Raw genomic sequence first — 24260 nt, forward strand, 5'->3', positions numbered from 1 at the left:
ACGCTCGTAACGGCGTCTAGGCTATAAGTAAGGACGTTACGCCGCTTAATAAGACTTAATACGAGTACGATAGAGTTTTATCCTATAGCCGCCGTCGATACGCCTATAGTTAACTTATAAAGCTCTATAGAAACGAACGCTATAGATATAGGCTCGGATACTTAATACGCTAGGGCTACTATAGAACCGCGTATACCTACTTCTATAAGGATAATAACGGATAGAAGTCTCTATAATAAGCGTTAGAACAAGGATGTCGCTATATACCCTAAGCCTCTATATAGCCGTACTAGCTTAGCCGTCCGACGGATATAGTAAGCAATAGTAAGGAGGATATTAAGGGTTTAGAGGATAATATAGTTTTCGTAGATATACTACTATAGAGACAGAGCCGTCCGAGGACTAATAGCGATCTAAAGGGGGGGTAACTATTACGGTTCACTACTACCGTGACGTCGCGCGCCTTAGCGCTTCCTTATATATCTCGCGCGCTTCGCGCTTCTCTTTCGTAGCCTTACCGAATAACGCTTATTTTACGGCAACCCTATACTATCGTCTTATAGATCACTGCCCGTGATATCTACTCCCTCGCTAACGCCTGACCTACGTACTCGTAAGCTCGTACTTCGGTATAGCTAGCGCTCGGTCGCTACGCTTAATAATACCTTAGAATCTAATAGATTAGAAGAGCTAAACAACCGAGGAAGCTACCGTATTAGGCCTATTACGACGGCCGTAGTACATAGGGCTTATATCCACCTTGGCCGGCAACATGGCTAATAGATATGGCTCTAGTGGATAAGTGGCTGGCAACACTACCTATCGGTGGCTTGGTACATATTGAGTGACAGGGTGGTGTGACTGCTTAGCAAATTCTGCGCTGGTTGAGCTTGGGAGGAGCTGACCTGCATAGCTTCTACTACTGCACGTCTTCTGTGCATACTCGATCATGCAAGCTGCCGGTTTGGATCCGCTTGCAGCTGGGCAAAGCGCTACCGTAACGCTCCGGTGGCTCTCGTCGTACTTGGTGCGGGAGAGGCATGGAGTTCGGCGTGGTCGGTCTTCAGAAACCGCGCTGTGGAGTGTGTTGACATGTCCTTCTCATAGAGGTGAAAGATGAAGAGCTCGTCTGCCAACCGCCGACTCCGAACGGCGGGAATTTCGAAACGACAGCGTCTTTAAGTGGCTCGTTTGACAGGGGTTAGTTCACAATAGCCGCGGAACTGCGAGGATCGTTGTCGGTACCGGCATAGAAAGAGTGTGAGAGGTGAGAGGCATGGCAGGAGACGTCGACGCAAGGAAGACACATTGTTATTCCCATGATTGTTGCTGAAAGACCGGATCTCATGAAAGTCTGTTGTTGCATACCAAGGTACATAATACATGGCACATGGGGCCCTGATAGCGTTCCCTCGCGTGCGAATGAGCTTGTTCGGCTGGTCTAGAACTTCTGCAGCTGTGCGCTACTGAGCGTGCCAGCGTGGCAGCGTTTTTGCTCGTGACAGCACTCTTCTCTCCCGACCTTCACTACGGCCTGACTACATGTACCTAACACCTTAGACTCGCCCTTACTGCCCAGCGTGCACACCTGCCTCGCGCCCGCTGCTGTTGCTGACTGTGTCGCTGTCGCTGTCGCTGCCGCCAATCCGAATCCGAATCTCCCGCATCCTCTTCTTCCTTTCACGCGCTGCATGTGAGTTGGCGAGTTGGCGAGTTGGCGCGTGGCCCTTCTCATTATTGTTATCCGCAGCGCACGCCGCACCACCTCCAGCTGGCACACCGCAGCACAGCGCCGGTCAGCGTGCAACAGCAGCAGCGGTGTCCAACACTCGCTGGGGCGCAGTTTCCTGCCGCCAGAGTGCACATTCCATGGGGCATGTTGCGATCTCCCCGGTTCCTGACACTCGCAGTCACGCGCTTCCCTCGCCTGCCGATGTGCTCGACACCCCGCCAGAGCAACCTCTGACCTTAGCACAATCACCGGGCTTCTTGAGACGTGCCTTGCGCTTTGATGACTCTACCGCTGCCCTCCATCCTTTACCCGAACCCGGCCATGTCGACGCACATGCTGTCACAACACCGCCTGCCAGCGACACGCCTTTTCCAGACATGAATCTCATTGTAGGTGGGGCCCTTGCACCTACCCACACAGCACCACCTCGACATTGTCGGCCTTCGCGACCAAGCCCAGCAGGCCTGCGTCTGCCATCCTTCCAGGCGCTAGGAATCGCCGCTCCTCATCCGGATCGCTTTGGAAGCCTCAGTTTTCAGAGCGTGGCAGCCCTGGAAATGGATGGAACTTCAGCAAATCTTGCGCGTGAAGAGCCCGACACCGACCTTTCAGCAGCAATAGGCGCAGGCTACCTCTCACCCTCGCATCTGGGACCTCGATTGGGAGAGAAGCCTAGTCTCGCAGGTGGACGAGCGGTCGTGACATCTATCAAACACGATGTCGCGACCCTTACTCCTCCAGCTGAGATCGGCGAGATGCAGAGGCTGTCCGTGAGAAGCGTGTCCAATGCTCCGATGGACTCGCCCTCGACAGACCCAACATCATCCTTCGAGGAGTCGCAGAGTGCTGCTGGCGGGGCAGCAGCATCTGGAACAGAGCCTTCCGAGATCTCGACTGCGGCATCGCAGCCCTTGTGGCTAGATGGTGCTGTCAATGTCCTACGTAAGTCACTGACTGATCGTAGAGTGTACATGCAACCTTGAGCTTACTTCCCATAGTGGAGAACTTGCGAACAGCACCCATGCCTAGTAACCCTCTCAGGGTACTCTCACATGCACTTCCCAGCCCTTCGCCTGAGGGACACCTATACTCGAAGGTTATTCAAGCGATCCACGGATCCACACCCACTTCACCTACCATATGGATCAACGTATTCCACGCGATACAAGGTCGCTTCAACTTGGCCGACTTACCTACCTCTCCTCCAGCAACACCTGGTCCTCCGATCGATGGAGACGACTATTTCACACAGAAAGTATTCGACAGTGCCGTTCCGATATCCGACTACCAAGAAGACCTTTCTTCGTTACCACGATCGCCGCGACCTGTCGTCCCTCCTTCATCAATAAACATTTCGATCGTCGAACGATACATCCCGCCGACCAGTGCAAATGAGTTCCGAGATATGTTCAATCCGAGCGGGCCTTCGATATTGGTAGACCGACTCGTCGAGCTTTCGCCGAACAATGGCAGCCTGGTCTTCGTGTACCCGACAAAGGCAGGTGCCGATCGTTTCATGAGGGAGTACCTTGGCCCTATCCTTGACCCAATTCTGCGGACGATCCAGGTCACCAACGGACTGTCGTCTGATCTCGGTCGCACTCTCGGAACTATGGCAGCTGCCAGTCAGTTATCTAGTTACGATCAGATGCTGCGCTCAATGACAAGGCTTTGCACGACTCTGACACAACGGAGCTCGAGCATGGAGAGGTTCCATGGGCGAAGAGCCACCTTCTCCCTTGCGCACGCGTCGAAGGAAGAAGTTGTGGTGAAGCGCGAGGTATGGACGAAGGACTGGTGGGCTAAACAAGAGAAACAACGGATACGCGACGCGATGGCCAAGTATACACAAGAAGCCCAGAAGAAAAGCAGCAACGAACATGTCGAGAGAGCACCAACACCGACAGAGCTCCTCCAGCAGCTGTTACGCGAAGTTGCCGAAAGGGCCTACGCCTCAGGGCAGGATCCAGAGGAGACAGAGCGTGGCATAGAGGTCAGCGTGTTTGTGATCAAGCGTTTGGACTAGCGAGCATTGCATGAATTGACGAGATCTTCTAATGAAGGCATGACAGCGTGCTGAACAGCGATATACCACCAGGGAGAGAATCAAAACGGGGCATACGGGGCAGGGTTGGAAACCTACTTCTATTATACCCTCATACACGTTGTAATAGCAGCACGTAGTTCATCTCGAAGGCTGGCTGAACTCGCTTCATCGATCCAGTTCTGTGGTGCACATCTGAGAGAGCCGTCTGACCGAGCAAAGTCCGGCCATCGGAACGAGATGACGTTGCTTAGAAGGAGCCACTCAACCTTCTTGCAAAGACGTTCCTCCGCAGTTCTCTGTGGCAAGCTCCCTTTCTCCGCATTCGCACCTGTCCCATCGTCGCCTGATGGCAATGACGTGCCGGACTTGTCGATGCTGTTTACAAATACAAAGTACAGACGCCTATAGCCGTGGTAAGGGAACAGGTAGGCACGTATATACGTATATAGCAGCTCTTGGTGGCGTAGCATTGTTCTTGGTCGCATCTACCCACCACACAGCACCTTCACTCACAAGCCGGTCTACCACTTGGACACTACATACCGATTGACAACGCCGCCAGTCCTTCACCATGTCGACACAAACCAACACCCAGACACAGCAAAAGTTCGGTGTGTCGAATGACATCCCAATACCTCGTGGCGAAGCACACTCGAAGCTCGTTTTCTACGCCCCACCGGCAGATGGCTCAGCACCGTGGAACTACGTCGAGCAGCCGCCAGAGGGCTCGCCACAGCGCAACTACACCGAAGACAGCCACGAAGTCACAATCAACGACATCCGAGGCCGAGAACAAGACTTCGACATGAACGTCAACGGCTTTGGCACGATCTCAGGCATTGAGAGTAAAGAGAAGGATTTCACAGAGGACGAGTCGATCAAGGCGAATTACTATCCTGAGGTCGAGAAGCTGGTTTTAGACCACGTACCTGGTGCGAAGCGAGTGTTCATCTTCGACCACACAGTGCGAAGGTCAGACCCAAACGCAAAGCGAGCGCCTGTCAACCGCGCACACATCGACCAGACAACTCGGTCTGCAAACATGAGGGTCGACTATCACATGGGTGACGAGGCAGAAGAGCTCAAGAACGGTCGTGTCCGCCTGATCAATGTCTGGCGACCATTGAATGGTCCAGTCGTTGCATCGCCCCTCGCATATGCCGACTCGAGATCTGTGCCAGATGATGACATCGTGCCTGTCGAGCATCGCTACCCACACAGAACTGGCGAGACTGCTGGAGTCAAGTATACCAACAACGGCAAGTGGTATTACTGGTCTGGCATGAAGAACGACGAGCGAATCCTGCTGCAGTGCTATGATAGCGAGGATGGTGCACGTACACCGCACTCAGCATTTGTTGATCCCAGGACACAAGCGGACTGGCCTGGTCGTGAAAGTATCGAGGTTAGGACTTTGGTGTTTGGTTGAACATTGTCGAAACAGCATTTCTATGGATTAAATGTGTTAGTAGCTTTTTACGATGGATGAATATACATGACTTGACTACAACCTCCAACTGTTCAATGCAGTAGCCCCCACTGTTCCTACCAGAGATCGACCAGATCTATGCTGCTCCCCGTGACTGCGATACATGTATGTATCGAACCCCCCACTTATTCAGCATCACATGCCCAAAATAGCCTGAGTCAGATCTGTGCTTGCCCCAGGATTCTGGAACAAGCACAAGCATGGGCGTCACTCTCGTGCCACAGTCAACGACTCGGGTGTCACTCGTGAACAAAGGAACATCAGCACTCGTACTGAGCCTCACGACTATGTAGTCGACTCGTTGATCTACCCTGCGAATCTCACTTCATGCAGTGTCAGCACTCCAACACCACACGATGGCCGCCGCAGTGATCGACATCAAGGCTCAAGCCACATTCCCGATCCGACTTGGAGCCAGCATCCTCAAGCCATCGAAGCCATCTTCCTTTACCAGTGTGCGATATAACCACAAGCCGCGGCTTGAGCAAGCAAACAGTATCACTGCCAAGATCAGCAAAGGAGACGATGAAGGGGAAAGTGAGCTGTCACTCAAGAACGGCGATGGCGAGTACCAGTACAAGGGTCGGCATACCCAAGATGAGAATACCTATGTGTTGGTTCTGCGAGGTCAAGGAAAGGACAAAGAGATGTTGCTGGAACGTATGAACGGTGGTCACAACTTCAATCTGGTCAGCACACCTGCTGAGGGCGATGCTGGCAAGCTTGCTGAGAAGTACCCACCATTGCCTTTGGAGGATGAAGAGGGGGACTTGTTTGGCGAGGACGATGAAGATACACCGCCTGATGACTCGAACCCGTTCGACTACCGTCACTTTCTGAAGGCCGAGCTGGAGAAACCAGAACCTACCAACGTCAACATCGATGCAGTTCGCAGTCCCGCGATCACGCCTCTGCCACGCGCTCAGCCTGTAGCCAGCACGTCTGCGAACCGAGGCGTCAAGAAGGCTGTCAAGAAGCCGGAGCCATTGAAGAAGCGCAAGACGAATGCAGCGGAGAAGGCAAACCCGAAGCGAGTCAAGGCAGGACAGGAGCCGCCAGCACCCGCTACTGCAGCGAAGCCAAAGCCTAAGGCTGAAGTACCGAATATACATATGGACCGCAAAGCGTCCGTTCGACGAGAATCGGTTGCCGAAGATGACGGCCTACTAGTCATTGAAGACGAAACGCCCACCACAGAAAAGCCATCCAAGCACGGTGCAATGGCACTGGCCCTCTCCGGTCAGCTCGGAAGCGGTCCCATCAGTCTTCGATCCGCCGCAAACAGCCCCGGCGGAAGCCATGCATCGTCGCCAATGCCAGCGAGACCCGAGGCTAATGAAGAGAAAGAGCAATACGTCTTCGAGTTTGACGATGATGCAGGATCTGAGCCTGCCGATGATGAAGGGGCAGATGCTGACGAGGAAGATGATGATGCAGATGTGGATGAGGATATTGAGCTTCCGTCTCCAACGCAGCCTCATAGACCGAGCATCAGTGCCGCTGTCGTGACAGGTGGAGGGGACGACGATGATGATCTTGAGGCACAGCTCGCTGCTGGGCTAATGGAGGATGATGATGGAGGTGCTCAGGAGAGTGAGGAGAGTGAGGAGGAGTGAGGTATGGCAATGGAGTTTTGGTGTGCCGGAGCCACTCATCCGTTCCAGAACACATCTGCCATCTGCAGCGTCCAGGCCTGGGATATGCCACTTCGAAGATGGCCTGACCCGCGGAGCATGGCTTGTCAGAAACGAAATACCCTTCGCAAGCTACTCTCCACGGAGGCACAGCTGCCAAAGTGGGATGCAGATTTCTCTGGAAGAATGCTGTAACAATTGAACAGTCGCTCAGCTTGGAGCCTATCTCACTGGTGGCGACGAAGATGGTTGACACATAGTCTCTCCCGACGTTCTGAACGGCCTCAGCATCTACCTCCATGCAGACTAGGTGTTACCACACCTCCGCATAGCTGCATTTCCACACGTTACAACATGTGACGTGCATGTCCTTTTAGAAGCGGCGAGGTCAAGAGGCTACCTGAGGACACCAGAGATGCATTTGACCTGCTTTTGAGTCTGGGCTGACCTGGCGAGAGGAGAACACAAGGCATTGCTGCTTCAGCTAGACTTTGTGCGCGTATCACACACAACATAAACCACGATATATGACAAGACTTGGCGAACATACACCGCATTTGATTCCACCTGCACAATTTCATATGTTTGGTGGGCAGAATTAACTACTTCAAGTCGCCATGATGCCTCAAACACTACATGTAGCTAGCGTCGACTCTCCGACAACGACTCGGCTGCAGATGGACCCTCAGAATGATCCACAAAGGCCAGCATCGTCCTTGAAACAGTTCGACGGAGCGGTCATAACACAGACAACCAAAGTTGTGCGACTGCCATACTTAAACAGTGCGACTTCCGCCTCCGCATGCTTCTGTGCAACCCTGTAGGACTCTTTCCGTTGCGAAGTTGACGGACCTAGGGCTGAGAGGGGCTCACACACGGCAGATTGGTAGCGAGAGGTCATCATACCATCGTGGACATTATCACCTCTTGAAGGCAGCATCAACGACTTTTGGGCCATCTACAGTCGCACACGGCATCATGGCATCTCTAAAATCTGCACTCCTGGCAGTTGGCACTGGAGTTGCCAGTCACTTGTTCTATTTCAGAATCGGCGAGCACCACATGATGCCAGTCATGTACCTTCAGCTCATCTCTTTGGCATGCATCGCATCAACTTTCGCTCTCGTCAACTTCACGGGAGCCACTGTCCTCGGCGCGCTGAGCACCGTAGCAGCCTTTGCGGCTTGCTGGTTCACGGGAGTCTATGGAAGCCTTCTTACCTATCGACTACTCTTCCATCCTTTGAACGAGTTCGCAGGACCATGGCAAGCCAGACTGGGTGACTTATGGATGTCCTCGCAATTGACGGGTCTCAATGCCTATCATGTCTTCGACGACCTGCACAAGAGACATGGCCGCTTTGTTCGAGTTGGGTCGAATACGCTGTCGATCACGGATCCAGACACGATGCAGCCAGCTTATGGAGCTAATGCTCGTGTTACGAAGGCGGACTGGTATGATGGGTCGGTACCTCATCATAGCATGCATACTACCAGAGACAAAGGTCTACATGACCGGAGGAGACGTGTCTGGGCACCGGCTTTTAGCGATAAAGCTTTGCGGGAGTACGAGGCTACGGTGCAGGAGTTTAATGATAAGCTCGTGGAGAAGGTCGCGGAGGCCAAGGGCTCTCCAATGAACATGACTACGTGAGTCGGCTCAAGATACATTGATTTACCTGTCGGTATGCTAAACATGTGCATCGATTAGGTGGTTTAACCTATACAGCTTCGATGTCATGGGGCGACTGGCGTTTGGTAAGGACTATGGCATGATCGAGTCAGGAAAACGCCATTGGGCGCTGGACCTCTTGACGGAAGGCATGGGAATAAGCGCATACAAGATTCCTACCTGGGTCTTCCGCATTCTGTTATCAATCCCGGGTGCTGCACAAGGCTACCACAAGTTCCTGAAGTTTTGCTCAGATGAGCTACGATGGCGGGTCAAGAACGGCAAGAACTTCAACAAAGACATCACGGGATGGCTGTTGAAAGCCTATGCAGGCGAAGCACACCCTGAAGAGGATCCAATGCTTCAAGGCGATGCTCGCTTGATCATTGTGGCTGGCAGTGACACGACCTCAGCGACGTTGACATACCTATTCTACCACCTGGCTCAGGATCCAAGTCATGTGAAAAAGCTACGGGATGAGCTTCGCCCGCTTACGCAAGGAGAATGGAGTGACAAGGATATTCAGCATGCTGATCATCTCAATGGCGCGATCAACGAGGCTTTGAGGCTGCACCCACCAGTGCCTAGTGGAATCATGAGGAAGACGCCGCCGGAAGGTGTTCAGCTTGGTGATGTGTACATTCCAGGAAACATCACCTTTTGCACGCCGCTGTATCCCATGGGCAGAGGTGAGTAATGAGAGCGGGAGGGCGTGATATGCAATGACTGACCAAGATGCTCAGATGATCGCATATATCCACAAGCCGACTCCTTCGTGCCGGAACGATGGTATTCGAAGCCTGACATGGTCAAGCATCAAGATGCTTTCGCGCCATTTAGCATGGGGCCCTTCAACTGCATTGGCAGAAATCGTAAGTCGCGGATTCGTTGTGTCGTTTCGTTAGCTGACGATGGGCCAGTCGCACGCATGGAACTACGTACACTTACGGCTCAGCTGTTGTTGAAGTACGATGTTGCTTTTGCTCCCGGCGAAGATGGAACGAGGATCTTGACTAAGACAAAGGACCATTTCACTGTGTCTGTTGGTCAGCTTGATCTGGGGTTCAAACCTGTTTCGAGCTAGACTCGCAAACCCACGGTTCTGAAGACAAGATACTGGTTTGGCATACGGTTGCGTTGCGTGTCAACGACACGATGAGGAAATGTCAAACAAAATTAAGCGCCTCCGTACCCCGTCCGTCGCTTTACACACTTAGAAACACACAACGGGGCATCAACGGAGTCAAGCAATCCACCTTGACTTGGTATTGATGAAGCGCATCACAGCATAATAGTGAGCTTGATCTTGATATAGCAGTAAATACGCTACAGCTTCGACTTGTTGCCACCACTCTTCTCCAGCTCTTTCGTCGCCCGCTGATAGTTCTTGATGAGCTGTCGAACTGCCAGATCAAGCATAACATCTTCTGATCCTCCTGGTATCCTCGAACCAAAGACGTCACGATAAATCTTCTCTACCAGTTCACCTTGACCGGTCTGGGTGAAGCCATTGCCTCTGATATATATGGTCAGTATACGAGATCAGCTAGTATGTCAGGTGAAAATTGGACTTACCCGTGCAGCAACAGTCCGGTCTAGGCACACTCGTTCAACACCATTCCTGCAGTGGCCTTGACCAGTGCGGTCAGACCACCCAGTCTCTTGTCTGCTTGAGACTTGGGCAAGTGCAACATCTGCCACAGGAACTGGTCCAGCCAAGCCTGCAACATCTCCAACTGCGCTCCCGCCTTGGCCAGACGATGTCGTACGACAGGCTGCTCTGCCAGGGGCTTGCCAAAGGCCTCTCGCTTCATGACATAGCCCATTGCCGTGGACAATGCTACCCTCGACTGCCTCGTCGCCCCCAGCGCGATCATAAGGCGCTCTGGTTGAAGTTGTTCATCACATAGAGCATTCCCTTGCCTTCCTCACCAATCAAATTCTCCACGGGCACTTTCACATCTTCCAATTCAATGAACGTCGTACCACCAGTCTTGGACCCGGTACACTTCAGCCGCCTCATCTCCACACCCTCCACCTTCAACGGGACAACCAACAAACTCAAACCTCCAGGCCCTTTCCCACCAGTCCTCACTGTCATCGTGGTGTAGTCAGCCCAAATTGCATTCGTAATCCACTTCTTCTGCCCATTCACGACGTAATGCTTCCCATCTTTGCTCTTCACCGCACTCGTCTCGACATTCGCCACATCACTACCACCCGTAGGCTCCGTGATCGCAATACAAGTCCTCTTCCTGCCCGTCAACAAGTCCGGCAAGAACCTCTCCTGCAACTCCCGGCTTCCATACTTAATTATCGGTGGAATGCCATACGCGAAGCCTGCCGTCAGACCTGATGAGGGCCCCGCCAATCCACTACGATGAATCTCATCAACCCAGATCGCTGTGTGAACGTAATCCCACTCTTCCACTGGCGTGCCTAGGATATCTTTGATCCCGCTCTTATGGAGCCAGTCGACGGGTAGAGGGGGGCAGAGGTTGGGAAGGAGCATGTTCACCTGGTTGAACTTGGCAAAGAGGTCGGAGGGGAGGTCCCCTTCGTTCTCCCAGTCCATGCAGTAAGGGAGGAAGTGCTTTTCGAACCATGCTCTGCAGGAAATTTGGAAACGTTTGTGCGTGTCGCGGTAAAGGGGTGATGGGAAGCCGGCGAGCCAGGCGGGTTCGGAGAAAGGAGTTTGGGTCAGAGGGTCGTCTTGGGCGGCCATATTCGCGAGTGTGTCTGTGGGTTGGGATATGGTTGCCATGGTGGATGGTGTTGCTTGTAATCGATGTAGCTGGGAAGGGACGGAGGCTGGATGAAGGATATGAAGAATGTGGTCAAAGGCAATGGCACTCACTCTGCTGTGTGTCTGATGACGACGAGACCTACAATCAATGTACATGTATCTTACACGATGAAGTCGTGCACAAGCGTGTCAATGCTCGGTTGGAGAAGAGCTTCAAAGCCGAGGATGACTGTTTCGAATAGGGCAGCGATCGTCACATATTCTGGACTCAAGGGTCGGGACGGGTTTCGCCGGGCTTAACTACTGTACATATGAATGAACTCGAGAAGTTGTCTAAAGTGCACCCTCTCGGCGCGCACCTGCTATATATACTATATGTACAATATATAGCTTAATTTACTCGCCTCACTACGACGAATCTATGGCTAATATAGTAATAATAATATATAGAGCTATCACCGACGCGTAACTAATAGAGAGAAGTCGTATATTTACGTACTACTTTCGTACAAGTTATAGCGAGTACCTAGAATTCCTCGACTCGAAGCTACTTGCGAGTTTAGTAACTCTAGTCGAGATTTATTCCGACTCTTATATCTCTTTAAATAAAGTCTAGATTATAGCTAGGGATAGTAAAATAACAATATATGAAGTATTATTAATAGTATGGTATAGTCCCTAGCGTACTAGTAATATTCTAATACTCTTATTAGTCGGAGACTTCCGAGGCCTCCGAGGAGCCGTACCTACTTTTGGACTTTAAAGAGAGGTCTAAAGTAAAGTCCTTAGGCTTAAATAAGGGTCCTTCTAGGTAGTAAGGCCAAAGTAATACTAGAATAAGTATATATGTCAATATCATACCTTGCCTAATCGGACTATACAGAATGAAATATCATTTTCAACTCGTATACCTAGGTATAGCAAGGGTCTTGCGTATTGACTCGTGCCCTTCATATTGAACGACATTAGTCGCGGGTATCATAAGTAATCATTCGCCTCCAGGGCTCCAGCCATATATTCATTAGCCATCATGTATCATGCCATCGTATGCGTATGCCAGAGGCGCTGCCCCTTCACAGTTCCTCCTCCTTCACTTGATGTCCGTGAACGCTGACCAGCCCGATCTCTGACCACTTGAGCTCTCCTTCGCCCAACGCCGCATGATATGCTTCGTGCTGCAGAGCAAGTCTTAACTCCGCCTCCTGCTCCACCTCATCGAGCTCAGTCTTCATCACAGACTCAGCATCCCGTCCATCCAGGTTGGCTGCAATATCAGCTTCGGCGTCAACTTGGACAGCCGGGGGAGTGATAGGCGACAAGCGGCCATAGCCTTCTGGTTGTATATGTGGCGACTCTCGTATCGAAGATTGACGTCTGAATGATGTGCGGCTCACTCGGCGCGGTGCTTCGAGACTGTCCCAACTAAATAGATCTTCGCCAACCGACGATTTACGCCGTGCCTCTGCAGTCTGCCTGCGCCAGCTGTTGATCTGACGGCTTGGCGAAGAGCGTTCATCGACAATGAGAGGGTGGTGAGTCCATTCTTTGTGTACCGTTTGAAGGTCCTGAACTCGTTCGGCTGGTGTATGGTCCACGGAGGTTGCTCTGGTAACATCGGTGGAGCTTTTTCTCCTCTTACTCGCTTGTCCTGTAGAGGCGTCTTTCTGACCTCTACGAGCAAGTTCGACCTTGACTTTGCGGTTCATCACAGTCTTGCCGGCAAGTTCGTTGACAGCGCGCTCCGCCTCAGAGATTGTCGGCATAGTGGCGAAAGCGTACCGAGCGGGGCCTTTCGTCTGCGGATCAGTCGGTATGTCAATATGACTTCTGCACAATACGTCAGTGATGGTTTGTGTTGTTTGCACAATGCGCAACATACACAGCAAAGTCCTTAAAGAAGTCTTTCAGTTCGGTCTCGGTAGTATGATTTGCCAGGCCACCAATGTACAATCTTCTTTTCGAAGCAGGCTCCGCGCGCTTGGTCGTTGGTGAGTAGTGGTTGAGATCTTGTGGCAGCCACATATCACCTTGAGATGACCTGGGTCCCGCGAGACCAGCGTCGTTGATCTCGTGACCAGAAGGTCCGCTAGAAACCTCGATTCCTCGAAGCGGAGAGTGTTGACAAAGCTCAACTGACGGCTCAGGCCGGGATGTCAGCTTCTTACGCTTTCCTGTATCATCCTCTTGTTCGAATCCTGCTTTCTGCGCCGAACGGCGTCGACTAGCTTGAGGCGGCGAGACCTCCCGGCTGCGCAGCTGCGACAGAACACGGTCATAGTCCTGCGTGTTCTGCGAGTACCTGTTGCGACTCACTGGGCGTGAGGTCACAGCTGTATTGACGTCCCCTCTTTGCAACATGACTTGATCATGTCTGAACACAGGCGCCTGATCATACAGGTGGCCAAACAAGTACCCCATCGATTGTGTAGGCTTCCAATTCTTCTCGACCGTGCAAGGCAATATGTCTTTAGGCATGAACGCCTCAATCAGATGGCAGAGCTCACCGAAGGAAGAGTGTCGCGAGTATGGGAAGGTGATCTGCTTTGGCAGTCCTTGAATAGTTGACGAATCACTGCGTGGTGGGCCTTTTGCTTGCTGCTTCAGCCGCGTAACGCGCTTGGCCAGTGCTGCTGGTATGCTTTCCAAGGGAAGGCCGTCTAGATCGTCAAAGACATCGCCACTTTGAGATATATCGACAGCGTCGAGCACAAGAGAGCTTCCCGGGTCATTCATAGCCGTTGTCAGCATTTGCTCAATACTATCGAGCAGACTTGGCTGATCCGGCAATTTGACGGCGCAGATTTGCATCATTGCAGACACAACAGCCTCGTTATCAACGTCAAGGGCGTGGTGTTGGTTCAAATCGCCATGACCGCCTCCAGCACCCAGCTCGGGCATATCCCGCCCCTCGTGCCGAGAAATGATGGGCGTGATGCGGACAAAGTCTAATCCACTGGTCGGTGACTGATGTCAAATAGACAAGATGTGGACTCACTTTTGTTCCATACACTACAGCCAGTGCCTTTCTCGCAACTGTGAATGCGGTGCTGTTGCGTACTGAGGCACCCCTCCTGGATGTGATTCCCGCATTTGGCACCTATGAGCTTGAATGCTTCCGGTGCAGGCATGCTATCGTTCTTGAACAGCGATTTGTACAGTTCGTATCGATAGTCGTCCACGTGAATCTGGGATCCCAGGAAGATTGAGAGCGCTTGCCAAACCTCCTCGTATCCGAATGTCCAGGCGTCGAAGTAGAATAGCGTATCAGCTGGGTAACGGGACACTTGCCTGAGAAGCTCCATGACGCCACTTGCTTTGGTCGGAAACTGTCGGTAGTGATCCTTTTTGGATGCAAACGTAGTGTCAAGATATATCGTATCGAGGCGCTTGAGCGGCGGCCCATCCTTTGCTGCAACATAGGGAAGGAGAAGAGGATTGCGGATGAGAGAGTTGACCCACCATAATTCAGATCTGATGTCTCCAGTGTAGAGGATCGCCTTGTTCTCGTCCTCGATCAAGAACATGACTGCGCCGACGCAGTGGTTCGCGTCGAACAAGGTGACGCGAATGCTTCGGCCAGGAGCTAGCTCAAGCGTCGTTGGTGTCTCCAATGGTATTGGTTTGAGTAGTTTCCCTATGGTTTTGTAGGTCTGTTTGCGTGACTCAAGAATGCCTTTGGCAAAGTTCATTCGGTGAGGATACTTCTCCAGTCGCAAGAGAATCTCTCGCGTAGCTGGCGAGCAGTAAATGAAGGGCGACTTGCATGTTTCCAGCCCAACAAGATGGTCGGTGTGGACATGACTGAGGAATAGGGCGAGAGGCGGTCGTAACGATTCACTGCGTGTGAAGCGATCGATGCGAATGTCAGGGAGCTCTGCTACGTTCCCGTCGAATGTCGACATGTTTGCAGCTCATTTCTGGCGATGAGGCCGAAGTTGCTTTTGGGAAAGTGGAAGTGGAAGTGGCAAACGTTGACCGACGCGATGAGCTCGCGCGGCTAAACACGCTAGTGGGGCAAGTCACGTGCTGGTCGTGGACTCGTGTCAGACTCGTGTTGCTGCATGTGAACCTGGAGCCTGGAAGCTCCGACGATCGGTTCTCGGTTCCACTGAGTTTCGAGACGATCAACCACGCGACCGTATCATAGCCGGACCTGACATCCTGTGAAACTATATATAACCAGACTACTCAGCTCTCTTAAGGAGCGTTCCCTTTGACCTAGAGTTTTACACATCCTGCTCCAACAACCACTCCACGCCTGCATGCAGCGCATTCTCGCCCCTACGTGCTTGCCTTCGACATACGAGACCTGCATTGACCCCGCTACTGCCGCTGGATCGCACTTTCCGGTCCATTGACCATTCACTCGCGACTGTCACAAGCTTTACCCTCTGCGCCTACCTTCATAATGGCCTCCGATCCGCGACGAAGGGCGCCGCCGCCTCCACCACCACCGCCCGAACCACAACCCGAACACGCGACACTCCCACCACAGATGGACGGCTCTACCGATCCAGAGCCCGTGCCCCGAGCAGAATCGCAACAACCAAACACACAGCCTGAGCAGAAGCAGGATGGTGGCTACAAATTGAAGTTCTGCACAGTATGCGCTTCAAATAACAACAGGTAGACCATGACTCGGGCTTTATAAAACCCTAGAAGCTGACGTATACACAGATCAATGGAAGCACATCTACGTCTCACGACCGCACCTAATGGTCCCTACCCAACCATATCCTTCGGCACAGGCTCCCTCGTTCGACTACCTGGGCCATCAATATCTCAGCCAAACGTCTACAACTTTAACTCCACATCCTACGAAGCCATGTACAACGAATTGGCCGGCAAAGACAGCCGACTATACAAAGCCAACGGCATTCTACCAATGCTCGAGCGCAACAAGAACGTCAAATGGGGCCCCGAGCGATGGCAAGACTGGAAAGTGGGGATACCGCGAGTTGGCAAGAGGTGGCAGACCCAGGATGGCGCAGAGCAAGGCGGAGCAGAAGCCGAGTACAAGGACGACAAGGGCTACCAGGGCACAGAGGCAGGCACGGTAGACATTGTGATCACGTGCGAGGAGAGGTGCTGGGATGCAGTGGTAGATGACCTACTCACGAGAGGTGCTCCGCTAAACCGGCCGGTACACGTCTTCAATGTGGATATTAAGGACAATCACGAGGAGGCGCTAGTCGGTGGGAGGGCGATCTTGGAGCTGGCGGATGCACTGAATCAGGCGGCGCAGCAGGAGCGGGACGTCAGTGGGAATGTGAATGGCTTTGATGCTGGTCAGGCTGGTGCAAGGGCTGGTTTTGACGAGAAAGTGCCGGAGGTGCTGGCTGCGTGGCAGGATCGATGGCCAAACCTGCCGGCTTTGTGGACGTTGGCTTGGTTGTGATGCGTTTCAAGCAAGTGCGGAGGAGATCGAGCTGTCTTGCTGCGAAGACCCGCGTTCCGGTCTGCAGGTCGCGTTACACTGCAGGCACAGCCTCTATGTTGATCCACAGGATTTGCGAACTTCGAACAGCGCTACACGGTGCAAAGGACGTAGATGAAGCATTGTCGGCGAACGCTTCTCACCAGGTCATGTCCAATCCTGCCCAGAAGACGAGTGGGTGGAGCCATCTCAACCATGACAAGCAAAAGATCAGATTATTGGAGGTCGATGTGCTTACCCTCAGGCACCATTTGAAGACCATCTCACTACGCTCAGAACATTTGCAGTACACTGCACTCTCTTACCCATGGGGAAGCCAACTCCAGGAGTCAAGCATCTACATCGGCGATGCTGCTTTCGAGATTACGCACAACTTAAAACGAGCGCTCCAGGAGGTGATGGCATTCTTGAAACATGATTGCGCGCTGACAGGACGAAAAATGCTGCTGTGGTGTGACCAGATCTGCATTGATCAGAGCGACATCGACGAGAGAAATCATCAAGTCGCATTTATGGGTCGCATATACAGCCAAGCGGAGCAAGTTCTCGTCTGGTTGCCTATCATATCCGAGCTCATCGCGCCTTGGCATTCATGGGAAGAGTTCAGAGACTGGCACTTCAATCACATGCACGGGCCCGACTTGCACGCAGAAGCTGACACAGAATTCGAGGATCAAAATCATCATGAGTCGGCTGAGAGCATGCACGGTGTGGATGTCTGGGACAGTGTGATCAAGATCGTATCTAGCTAATGGTGGCCAAGGGCGTGGGCTTATCAGGAGTTCATGCTCGCGAAAGAGGCCAAATTCTTGTTTGGAGGCTTAGTGGCACCATGGGCTGAACTGAAAGATCTTTTGGCGCGTTTCATTGTTGCAACAGGCTCACATCTGTCTCGAACACGAACCCTAGCCGATCGCATTGCGTTCAGAGTCGATACGTTGACACCACGAGCCTCCAAGCTGCAGGCACGTGCGACAAAACTGAGAACAAGGCAGGAACGTGGCGCGCAAGATCAGCGCAAGGTTGAGCACGATGCCTCGATTGACAGCAGCGCACTTACAACAAGAAGTAAGACGGTATCGGCCGACGAACTGGAGACCATCGCCTCTTCATCAATACTTCGTGCGACCAAAGCGAACGAACACGTTCGCCGACTTCTTGAGCATGCCGATCTGCTGGAAACGGTGAAGTCGCATTTGCAACAGGCAGGCTTCATTCTCGTAAGCAAGACTGAGCAGCACAAACGAGGAGCACTGTCCCACATCATGTCGCACATCCATACTTTCCGATGTTCCGACAGCAAACATCTGGTTTATGCTTTTCTTGGGCTAGTCGACGACTACCACACCCCGAACTACATGCCCCATGTGACTTTCGATGCTGTTATGCAAGACATGACCCTGAAAGTCATCGAGAAAGAGCAGGATCTTAATATACTAATGCAAGCCATCGCGAAGAACGACCTGGGTGACAACGTGCATGGCTATCGCCATAACGAAGCGCACAACCGGCATCTGCAAAGGTATGCTGCCTCCTTGAACTTGAAGACATCGAAAATTTCGAAGACAGCGACAAGATTCATGGGCCGCTTCGCATATGTGACGGGTCTTTACGTCGGTGACGTGGCTTCGCACAACTTGCGACTGGCGGGTACTGGACCAACGCATCATCTCCAACAAAGTCCTGGAGTCCAGATCGTGCCCGAGTCGTGTTACGCTCAGCGCTGCAACGACTCTCGAACTCAGAAGCTATCCACAGAAGTAGATCAAGTGTGGATCCTGATTGGTCTGAAACTCCCCGTCATCGTTAGGAACTCGACCGAATTCATCTGCCATGTCACACTTTGGGAGAATGCGCTGCCCTCGCAAATGATGTCAGGTACTGTAGTCAATGCGTACCTAGTTGGCAGAGTGTCGCCCGAGCGGCTAATGTTGACGAATCTGATAGAGGAACTCGTCTGGCGGTGGCGCCACAATTGGCAGCTCAATGGCTATGCGGAGATCAGATCGCCGGTTACATTCTCACACTGTCGCTATGCCTACCTTCGCTGCGATCGTATACTTCCAGCCTGCGGTAATTGCGCAAGCTCAAGACCAGTTGCTGACTGTGTCTATGAGGTGGCTACAGATTGGACTGCCCTGCCAGTGGGACCAGAACTTGGCTACTATGAAGGGTTTCGCGAATACTAGCAAGATATCATGAATTTGTCTCCAGAGTACAGATCACCTGACTCGAAGTCTGGAGACAGCGCAACTCAAGCTAGACGATGATGGCCACGAATGAAAGTAGCGACCACTTTGGTCTGCGCAACGACCAGAGTAGTTCAGCATCTCGAGCAGTGTTCGGACTCTGACATGTCGTATGACAAGCAGAGAAAGAGCAGTCAAACCTACAGTAGAGAGAAGACAGAACATACGACAATTTTGCAACGGAGCTTCACGATGAGACAGTGTTGGATGGGCAACCCGATTCGGGCAGTGCAACACTGGTTCAAGTTCTGGAATTGGCAATCGCTTCCACAGCCGAGAATCAGCAGAGAACGATGTGAGCCATGCGAGAGCTTTTTACGGGCGGGTTACATGGAAAGGCAGGCACTCTTCCCGGATTCGGTCAAGTACGAGGCTGTGAGTTTCACATGATCCTTGTCGCTTACGACGCGCTGAAAGCTTGTAGTAGACTTCATCGCTCGCTACTGAACAATGGTCACTCATCAAATCGACCACGGGTATCTGCTATTGCTGTCTCCTTCCATTCCCTCTCGATAGAAGTCATAGCATCTACGCAGATTGAAGTCACAGCACTGATCGTCCGCACGCCACAAACATGCGAACGTTCTCACATGATCCGACGGAGCTACACAATAGCACGACTACATATCTCCATCACACGGTGTCTATCACGGACGTGCTTCTGTAGCACAAAAGCGTGTTGTCGGCATTGGAAGGCCGCTAGGAGTGCCGCCATGCGAGACTTGGGGACCCTGAAATCCAATAATAGTACAGATCTCCTTGCCAAGCACGACCCATCTAGCATGGGCAAGGCTAAATGACCACCAACTTCGCCCAGAAGACCATCATTGCGGCATTCGGAGCTCAGGCCGATGCTCTGGTGGATGTGTGAACAGACCACTGGTCTCTTGTGCTCGTAAGCTTGATCGGCCTTGACATCGGAACAACCTCGAGAACCCAGGGCTGCTCTGTGTGAAACCGTAGTCTCGCTCGGTAGCCTGTCAACAGCAGCACCGTGTCGCAAGCTTCAGCACTGCCTGACACTATGTGCAGATCGGGTACTTTCGTTCGTTCACAGGACTGCTTCCACCGCGGAAAGTGTTACGCACGCCTGTACCCGATCTCTAAGCTGTAGCGCACCTGTTCGGTCTACTACGACTTGGCATGCAACTCACATAGCATCTATATAGTTCATACCATGGAAAGACTTACAGCAACAAGATGCCATACAGACATTTACTCGCTCGAGCAACAGACCAACTACCCATATTCACTCGATCGACTTCAACATCGCAAAAATGCAATACACCATCCTCCTCGTCCACAGCCGCCGCCCTTGTGGCTCCAGCTGTCGCACAGAATGGTGTGCCAGATGGCTACTCCTGGGCAGTCTCCGGCTGGAGCGCAGGCACCGCTCGCAGCGGCAGCTCGTACGACTTCAATGCCACCGGGATCAAGGATGGCTATCTTCCAGGCTTCAAGGCTTACTGCGGTGGCGATGACGTCGGTAAGTCTGAGCTCGTCCACGCCATCCATCACCACCCCTTTTTGATTGCTCGCAGGCTGCTTCAAAGACTGCACGCTCCCCGAGGGCGAGACCAACGAGGGGACCGGTCCGCCCTTCGTCTCTGCTAAGCTGCGCCCAAACCAGCAGGATCAGATTGCACAGGTTACGCTTAGCTTGAAGTTCCAGTGTGCTAGCTGTACGGATCCGGCCACGTACAACTTCACCGGTACGCACGACGCCACTTACAACCAGTTCTCTCCTGACTTGTCAGCGTCGGAGTTTGAGGTTGTGGTGGATGGTCTTACAGGTGTTGCTAAGTAGTGGAGCATAGCACTGGGATTGGGGACGGAAGAGGAGAAGTATGGTGTGACTTGTGTTGCAGATTCTCAACCGGGGTCGACGTACCCATTTGATGGCAGTTTCGATCCTTATGCATACCCTGCCCAACCTATCCCGTGCCTCAAAAGTCCCACGCTTCGCAATACTGCTACGAGAACTTGCTGCTGGCATTTGAGTGCCTCCTCTGTCGTCGCGGACTTCACCCTATCCCGAGAGCTGCCAGCTCAATGCCGACGGATGGTATGCGGGAAAGTGGCTTCAGCGGGCCCAGCTTCGGACTAACATGTGATGTGCTTCTCTACAGCTTGCGGCTGCCGTCTGCTCTCACGTATCGAACTGCCACTTTTGCAGGCCCTTCTGATGGGCATCCGCCTTCGGGGGTGCTCGAGATGCCATCTTGATCTCGTGAATCTGAGCATACTCCTGCGCTGCCTTGGCACAGACTTTCTTGTGCTTCTTCGTGTCGGCCTTCTTGCAGTCCCGCGAGCAGTACGAGACGCTTTTGCACATGATGCAGGGCTTCAGGAGCTTGGCTTCTTGCTCGTCTGCATCTGTCGACGTCTCGAGCTTGCCGCAATTCCCGCATGAGGGAAGTGCTGGCATTGTGCTTGGCTCTGGGAGAATGTTAAAATTTGTGGTATGTTACTTCCTCTGTCGGTTGTTCTTACCTGAGGAGCTCGTGGCGGAAGCTGAGGATTCGCCGTTGGCAGACATTGTGATATGAGCTTGGGCCTGACCACGCCCGGTGAGTATAGGAGATCAAGCCTCGCTCAAAGGAATGCACAGAACCACAATAGCTCCTTCAAGCAACTAATCCCTGGATCATCAATCAGGATCAGACTTCTCGTCGATAGAGTCTGCCTTTGCTTGTGATCCTAGTCCTCGTAGTGATGTCCGCCAATCTTTTATCGTACTCAATATCGCCGTAGTGTGCTTGGCCGTGGCCTTGCCCCAGCGGTGGTTGCAAATTGGCGAGGAGTTTCTGTTCAAATATTGATTGGATACGCGCAGATCGACGCTTGGATCTCGGAACCACAGCGTCGGGCCCCCAGGAACGCGTGCGCCGATCGTGGAGAAACGCGAGTGACGTCGAGGATCGTGCTCTTGGGCCATTGCCAAATACTTTGTCCATTCGGCCTTCCTTTGTTTCTCTGTTCCTCAATTCGACACCAAGCGCCGCTGAGCGCATCTGTATGTTCGTCCCAATACTACGGTCACGATCGCTTTGCCGGCCTGTACATCTCGCATCGAAGACTCCCTGGTCGCGACCATTTCACGCCTCACAATCGATCATGGCAATCAAGCGCAAGGCTACGGATCCAGTGCGCCCAGATCCCTCGCCTTCGAAAAAACAACACGTAGAGGTTAAGAGAGAGCTCAGCAATGGCGAGATCAAGTTCGACCACTCCCGTATCGAAGAGAAAGTTGGCATTGTGCAACGAGAGTTCTATCCTCCAGAGATGAGCAATGAACGCGCAAAGCAATATCATGAGGGGGAGATACCACGTCCGATCCAGGTTCTGCATGCAATGCTCGCGCAAACGAAAGCAGGACGCGAAAATATTGCAGTAGGAGAATGTCTAGTGCATTGGTTCAAGCGTGACTTGCGACTTTTTGACAACAAGGCTCTACACCTGGCGAGTGAGAAGGCCAAGGGCAAGAATGTACCACTGGTTTGCATGTTTGTGATCAGCCCGCAAGACTATCAAGCACACTTGACCAGCCCAGCAAGAGTAGACTTCGAGCTTCGAACACTGGATATCATGAAGAAAGACCTAGCAGAGCTAGATATACCACTATACGTGACAACGATCGAGGACAGAAAGGACGTTATGCCGCACATCCTCGGCAAATGCACAGAATGGGGCGCAAAACACCTCTTCTGCAACATAGAATACGAAGTCGACGAACTCCGCCGCGAAACAAAACTCGTCAAAGACGGGCTTGCCCAGGGCATCGCTCTCGAAGCCGTCCACGACGACGTAGTTGTAGCCCCTGGCGAGCTCAAGACGGGAGCAGGGAAACAATACTCCGTGTACTCTCCTTGGTTCCGCTCCTGGATCAAACACATCCACGAACACCCCCATCTCCTTAATGCCTTCGATCCTCCTACCCAGAACCCACCTTCAGCCCGCGAGAAGTTCCGCGCAATCTTCGACATGTCCACACCCTCCGCACCGTCGAACAAGAGCTTGACTCCCGAAGAAAAAGATTGCCTCACCCAACTCTGGCCCGCGGGCGAACACGAAGCACGCGAGCGTCTGGATCGCTTCCTCTCCGAAAAGATAGGAAAATACAAAGACACCCGCAACTTCCCCGCCTTGCAATCCACCGCGTCCCTGAGCGTCCACTTCTCCTCTGGAACCCTCGCAGCCCGCACCGCAGTACGCTCCGCCCGAGACGCAAACTCCGCGAACAAGCTCGATGCCGGGAATACAGGAATTACATGCTGGATCTCTGAGATTGCCTGGCGGGATTTTTACAAACACGTCCTAGCGCATTGGCCGTATGTCTGTATGCATAAGCCGTTCAAGTATGAGTATTCTGATATTGAGTGGGAGTATGATGAGGATCAGTTCAAGTTGTGGTGTGAAGGGCGGACAGGGTTTCCGATCGTTGATGCGGCGATGCGGCAGATGAGGAGTATGGCGTACATGCACAATCGGTGTAGGATGATTACCGCGTCCTTTCTTGCGAAAGATTTATTGATAGATTGGCGGATGGGTGAGAGATATTTCATGGAGCACCTTATCGATGGTGATTTTGCTTCGAACAACGGCGGGTGGGGGTTCAGTGCCAGCACGGGTGTGGATCCGCAGCCATATTTCCGGATCTTCAATCCTTTGCTGCAAAGTGAGAAGTTTGATATGGAGGGGGAGTACATCAGGAAGTGGGTGCCGGAGTTGAGAGGGATAGAGGGCAAGGCGATCCATGCGCCGTATGAGAGGGGCAAGGCAAAGGAGGCGGAGAAGGCCGGGTATCCGAGGCCTATGGTCGATCATAAGCAGGCTAGAGAGAAGGCGTTGGCGAGGTATAAAGGTGGATTGGGAAGGTCAACGGCGAACGTTGGTGGTGGAGTTCATAACTGAATTTCGAAGAGCTTCGCCAGACGCTGGCTTGATCACTCCTCCTCGCTACCGCTCTCGTCAGCTCTGTTGCCGTGTATGTATTGGAAGCCTCTTGATGCTTCACCCAATCTTCTGCGCTTTGGCGCAACTTCATGGTAAGACTTTGGTTTGGGGAACAACCTTTCCAGCAAGTCGTCATCGAATGGCTTTCCAGTCGCCTTCAGCAGTTTCAAAGCTGGGGTTTCTGCTCGCTGGGCTCTCCTTCTCGCCTCCAAGTAGTTCGTGGTTAGGCTTTCTTCTTGGCTTTCCTTCTTCAACCTCTTAGGCGCGGGCAATTTCTTAGGCTCGGGCGATGAGCTACT

The 24260-nt window shown here is 52.6% G+C and overlaps 12 protein-coding genes across 12 annotated transcripts; 9 read left to right on the forward strand and 3 right to left on the reverse strand.

Annotated features, from left to right (window-relative positions):
* Positions 1 to 1869: 1869 nt before the first annotated feature.
* CLAFUR5_04657 (uncharacterized protein) lies at positions 1870 to 3758 on the forward strand (the record flags this gene model as incomplete). The annotated part of the gene is made up of 2 exons (XM_047903805.1): positions 1870 to 2674; positions 2731 to 3758. The coding sequence occupies 2 exons, from the start codon at positions 1870 to 1872 to the stop codon at positions 3756 to 3758; spliced, it is 1833 nt and encodes a 610-aa protein (XP_047761517.1).
* A 592-nt stretch (positions 3759 to 4350) lies between these two features.
* CLAFUR5_04658 (Fe(II)/2-oxoglutarate-dependent dioxygenase nvfI) lies at positions 4351 to 5208 on the forward strand (the record flags this gene model as incomplete). Its single annotated transcript, XM_047903806.1, has 1 exon — positions 4351 to 5208. The coding sequence occupies one exon, from the start codon at positions 4351 to 4353 to the stop codon at positions 5206 to 5208; it is 858 nt and encodes a 285-aa protein (XP_047761520.1).
* A 416-nt stretch (positions 5209 to 5624) lies between these two features.
* CLAFUR5_04659 (uncharacterized protein) lies at positions 5625 to 6884 on the forward strand (the record flags this gene model as incomplete). Its single annotated transcript, XM_047903807.1, has 1 exon — positions 5625 to 6884. The coding sequence occupies one exon, from the start codon at positions 5625 to 5627 to the stop codon at positions 6882 to 6884; it is 1260 nt and encodes a 419-aa protein (XP_047761519.1).
* A 996-nt stretch (positions 6885 to 7880) lies between these two features.
* CLAFUR5_04660 (Cytochrome P450 monooxygenase) lies at positions 7881 to 9657 on the forward strand (the record flags this gene model as incomplete). Its single annotated transcript, XM_047903808.1, has 4 exons — positions 7881 to 8551; positions 8613 to 9262; positions 9317 to 9445; positions 9494 to 9657. 4 exons carry the CDS (start codon positions 7881 to 7883, stop codon positions 9655 to 9657), a joined length of 1614 nt encoding a protein of 537 aa, XP_047760754.1.
* A 242-nt stretch (positions 9658 to 9899) lies between these two features.
* Positions 9900 to 11298, reverse strand: CLAFUR5_04661 (Acyl-CoA dehydrogenase apdG; the record flags this gene model as incomplete). Its single annotated transcript, XM_047903809.1, has 3 exons — positions 9900 to 10089; positions 10179 to 10458; positions 10506 to 11298. 3 exons carry the CDS (start codon positions 11296 to 11298, stop codon positions 9900 to 9902), a joined length of 1263 nt encoding a protein of 420 aa, XP_047760755.1.
* A 1094-nt stretch (positions 11299 to 12392) lies between these two features.
* On the reverse strand, positions 12393 to 15221 carry CLAFUR5_04662 (uncharacterized protein; the record flags this gene model as incomplete). The annotated part of the gene is made up of 3 exons (XM_047903810.1): positions 12393 to 13146; positions 13199 to 14264; positions 14315 to 15221. 3 exons carry the CDS (start codon positions 15219 to 15221, stop codon positions 12393 to 12395), a joined length of 2727 nt encoding a protein of 908 aa, XP_047760752.1.
* A 506-nt stretch (positions 15222 to 15727) lies between these two features.
* Positions 15728 to 16717, forward strand: CLAFUR5_04663 (RNA polymerase II subunit A C-terminal domain phosphatase ssu72; the record flags this gene model as incomplete). The annotated part of the gene is made up of 2 exons (XM_047903811.1): positions 15728 to 15945; positions 15997 to 16717. The coding sequence occupies 2 exons, from the start codon at positions 15728 to 15730 to the stop codon at positions 16715 to 16717; spliced, it is 939 nt and encodes a 312-aa protein (XP_047760753.1).
* Positions 16718 to 16905: 188 nt separating this feature from the next.
* CLAFUR5_04664 (uncharacterized protein) lies at positions 16906 to 17508 on the forward strand (the record flags this gene model as incomplete). The annotated part of the gene is made up of 1 exon (XM_047903812.1): positions 16906 to 17508. One exon carries the CDS (start codon positions 16906 to 16908, stop codon positions 17506 to 17508), a length of 603 nt encoding a protein of 200 aa, XP_047760750.1.
* Positions 17509 to 17541: 33 nt separating this feature from the next.
* On the forward strand, positions 17542 to 18945 carry CLAFUR5_04665 (uncharacterized protein; the record flags this gene model as incomplete). Its single annotated transcript, XM_047903813.1, has 1 exon — positions 17542 to 18945. One exon carries the CDS (start codon positions 17542 to 17544, stop codon positions 18943 to 18945), a length of 1404 nt encoding a protein of 467 aa, XP_047760751.1.
* Positions 18946 to 20205: 1260 nt separating this feature from the next.
* CLAFUR5_04666 (uncharacterized protein) lies at positions 20206 to 20812 on the forward strand (the record flags this gene model as incomplete). The annotated part of the gene is made up of 2 exons (XM_047903814.1): positions 20206 to 20491; positions 20547 to 20812. The coding sequence occupies 2 exons, from the start codon at positions 20206 to 20208 to the stop codon at positions 20810 to 20812; spliced, it is 552 nt and encodes a 183-aa protein (XP_047760748.1).
* A 342-nt stretch (positions 20813 to 21154) lies between these two features.
* CLAFUR5_04667 (uncharacterized protein) lies at positions 21155 to 21544 on the reverse strand (the record flags this gene model as incomplete). The annotated part of the gene is made up of 2 exons (XM_047903815.1): positions 21155 to 21444; positions 21499 to 21544. The coding sequence occupies 2 exons, from the start codon at positions 21542 to 21544 to the stop codon at positions 21155 to 21157; spliced, it is 336 nt and encodes a 111-aa protein (XP_047760749.1).
* Positions 21545 to 22122: 578 nt separating this feature from the next.
* CLAFUR5_04668 (Deoxyribodipyrimidine photo-lyase) lies at positions 22123 to 23919 on the forward strand (the record flags this gene model as incomplete). Its single annotated transcript, XM_047903816.1, has 1 exon — positions 22123 to 23919. The coding sequence occupies one exon, from the start codon at positions 22123 to 22125 to the stop codon at positions 23917 to 23919; it is 1797 nt and encodes a 598-aa protein (XP_047760756.1).
* Between the last annotated feature and the right edge of the window lie 341 nt (positions 23920 to 24260).

The sequence above is a fragment of the Fulvia fulva genome, chromosome 4 (assembly GCF_020509005.1).
Source record: "Fulvia fulva chromosome 4, complete sequence".
Classification (NCBI taxonomy): Eukaryota; Fungi; Ascomycota; class Dothideomycetes; order Mycosphaerellales; family Mycosphaerellaceae; genus Fulvia; species Fulvia fulva.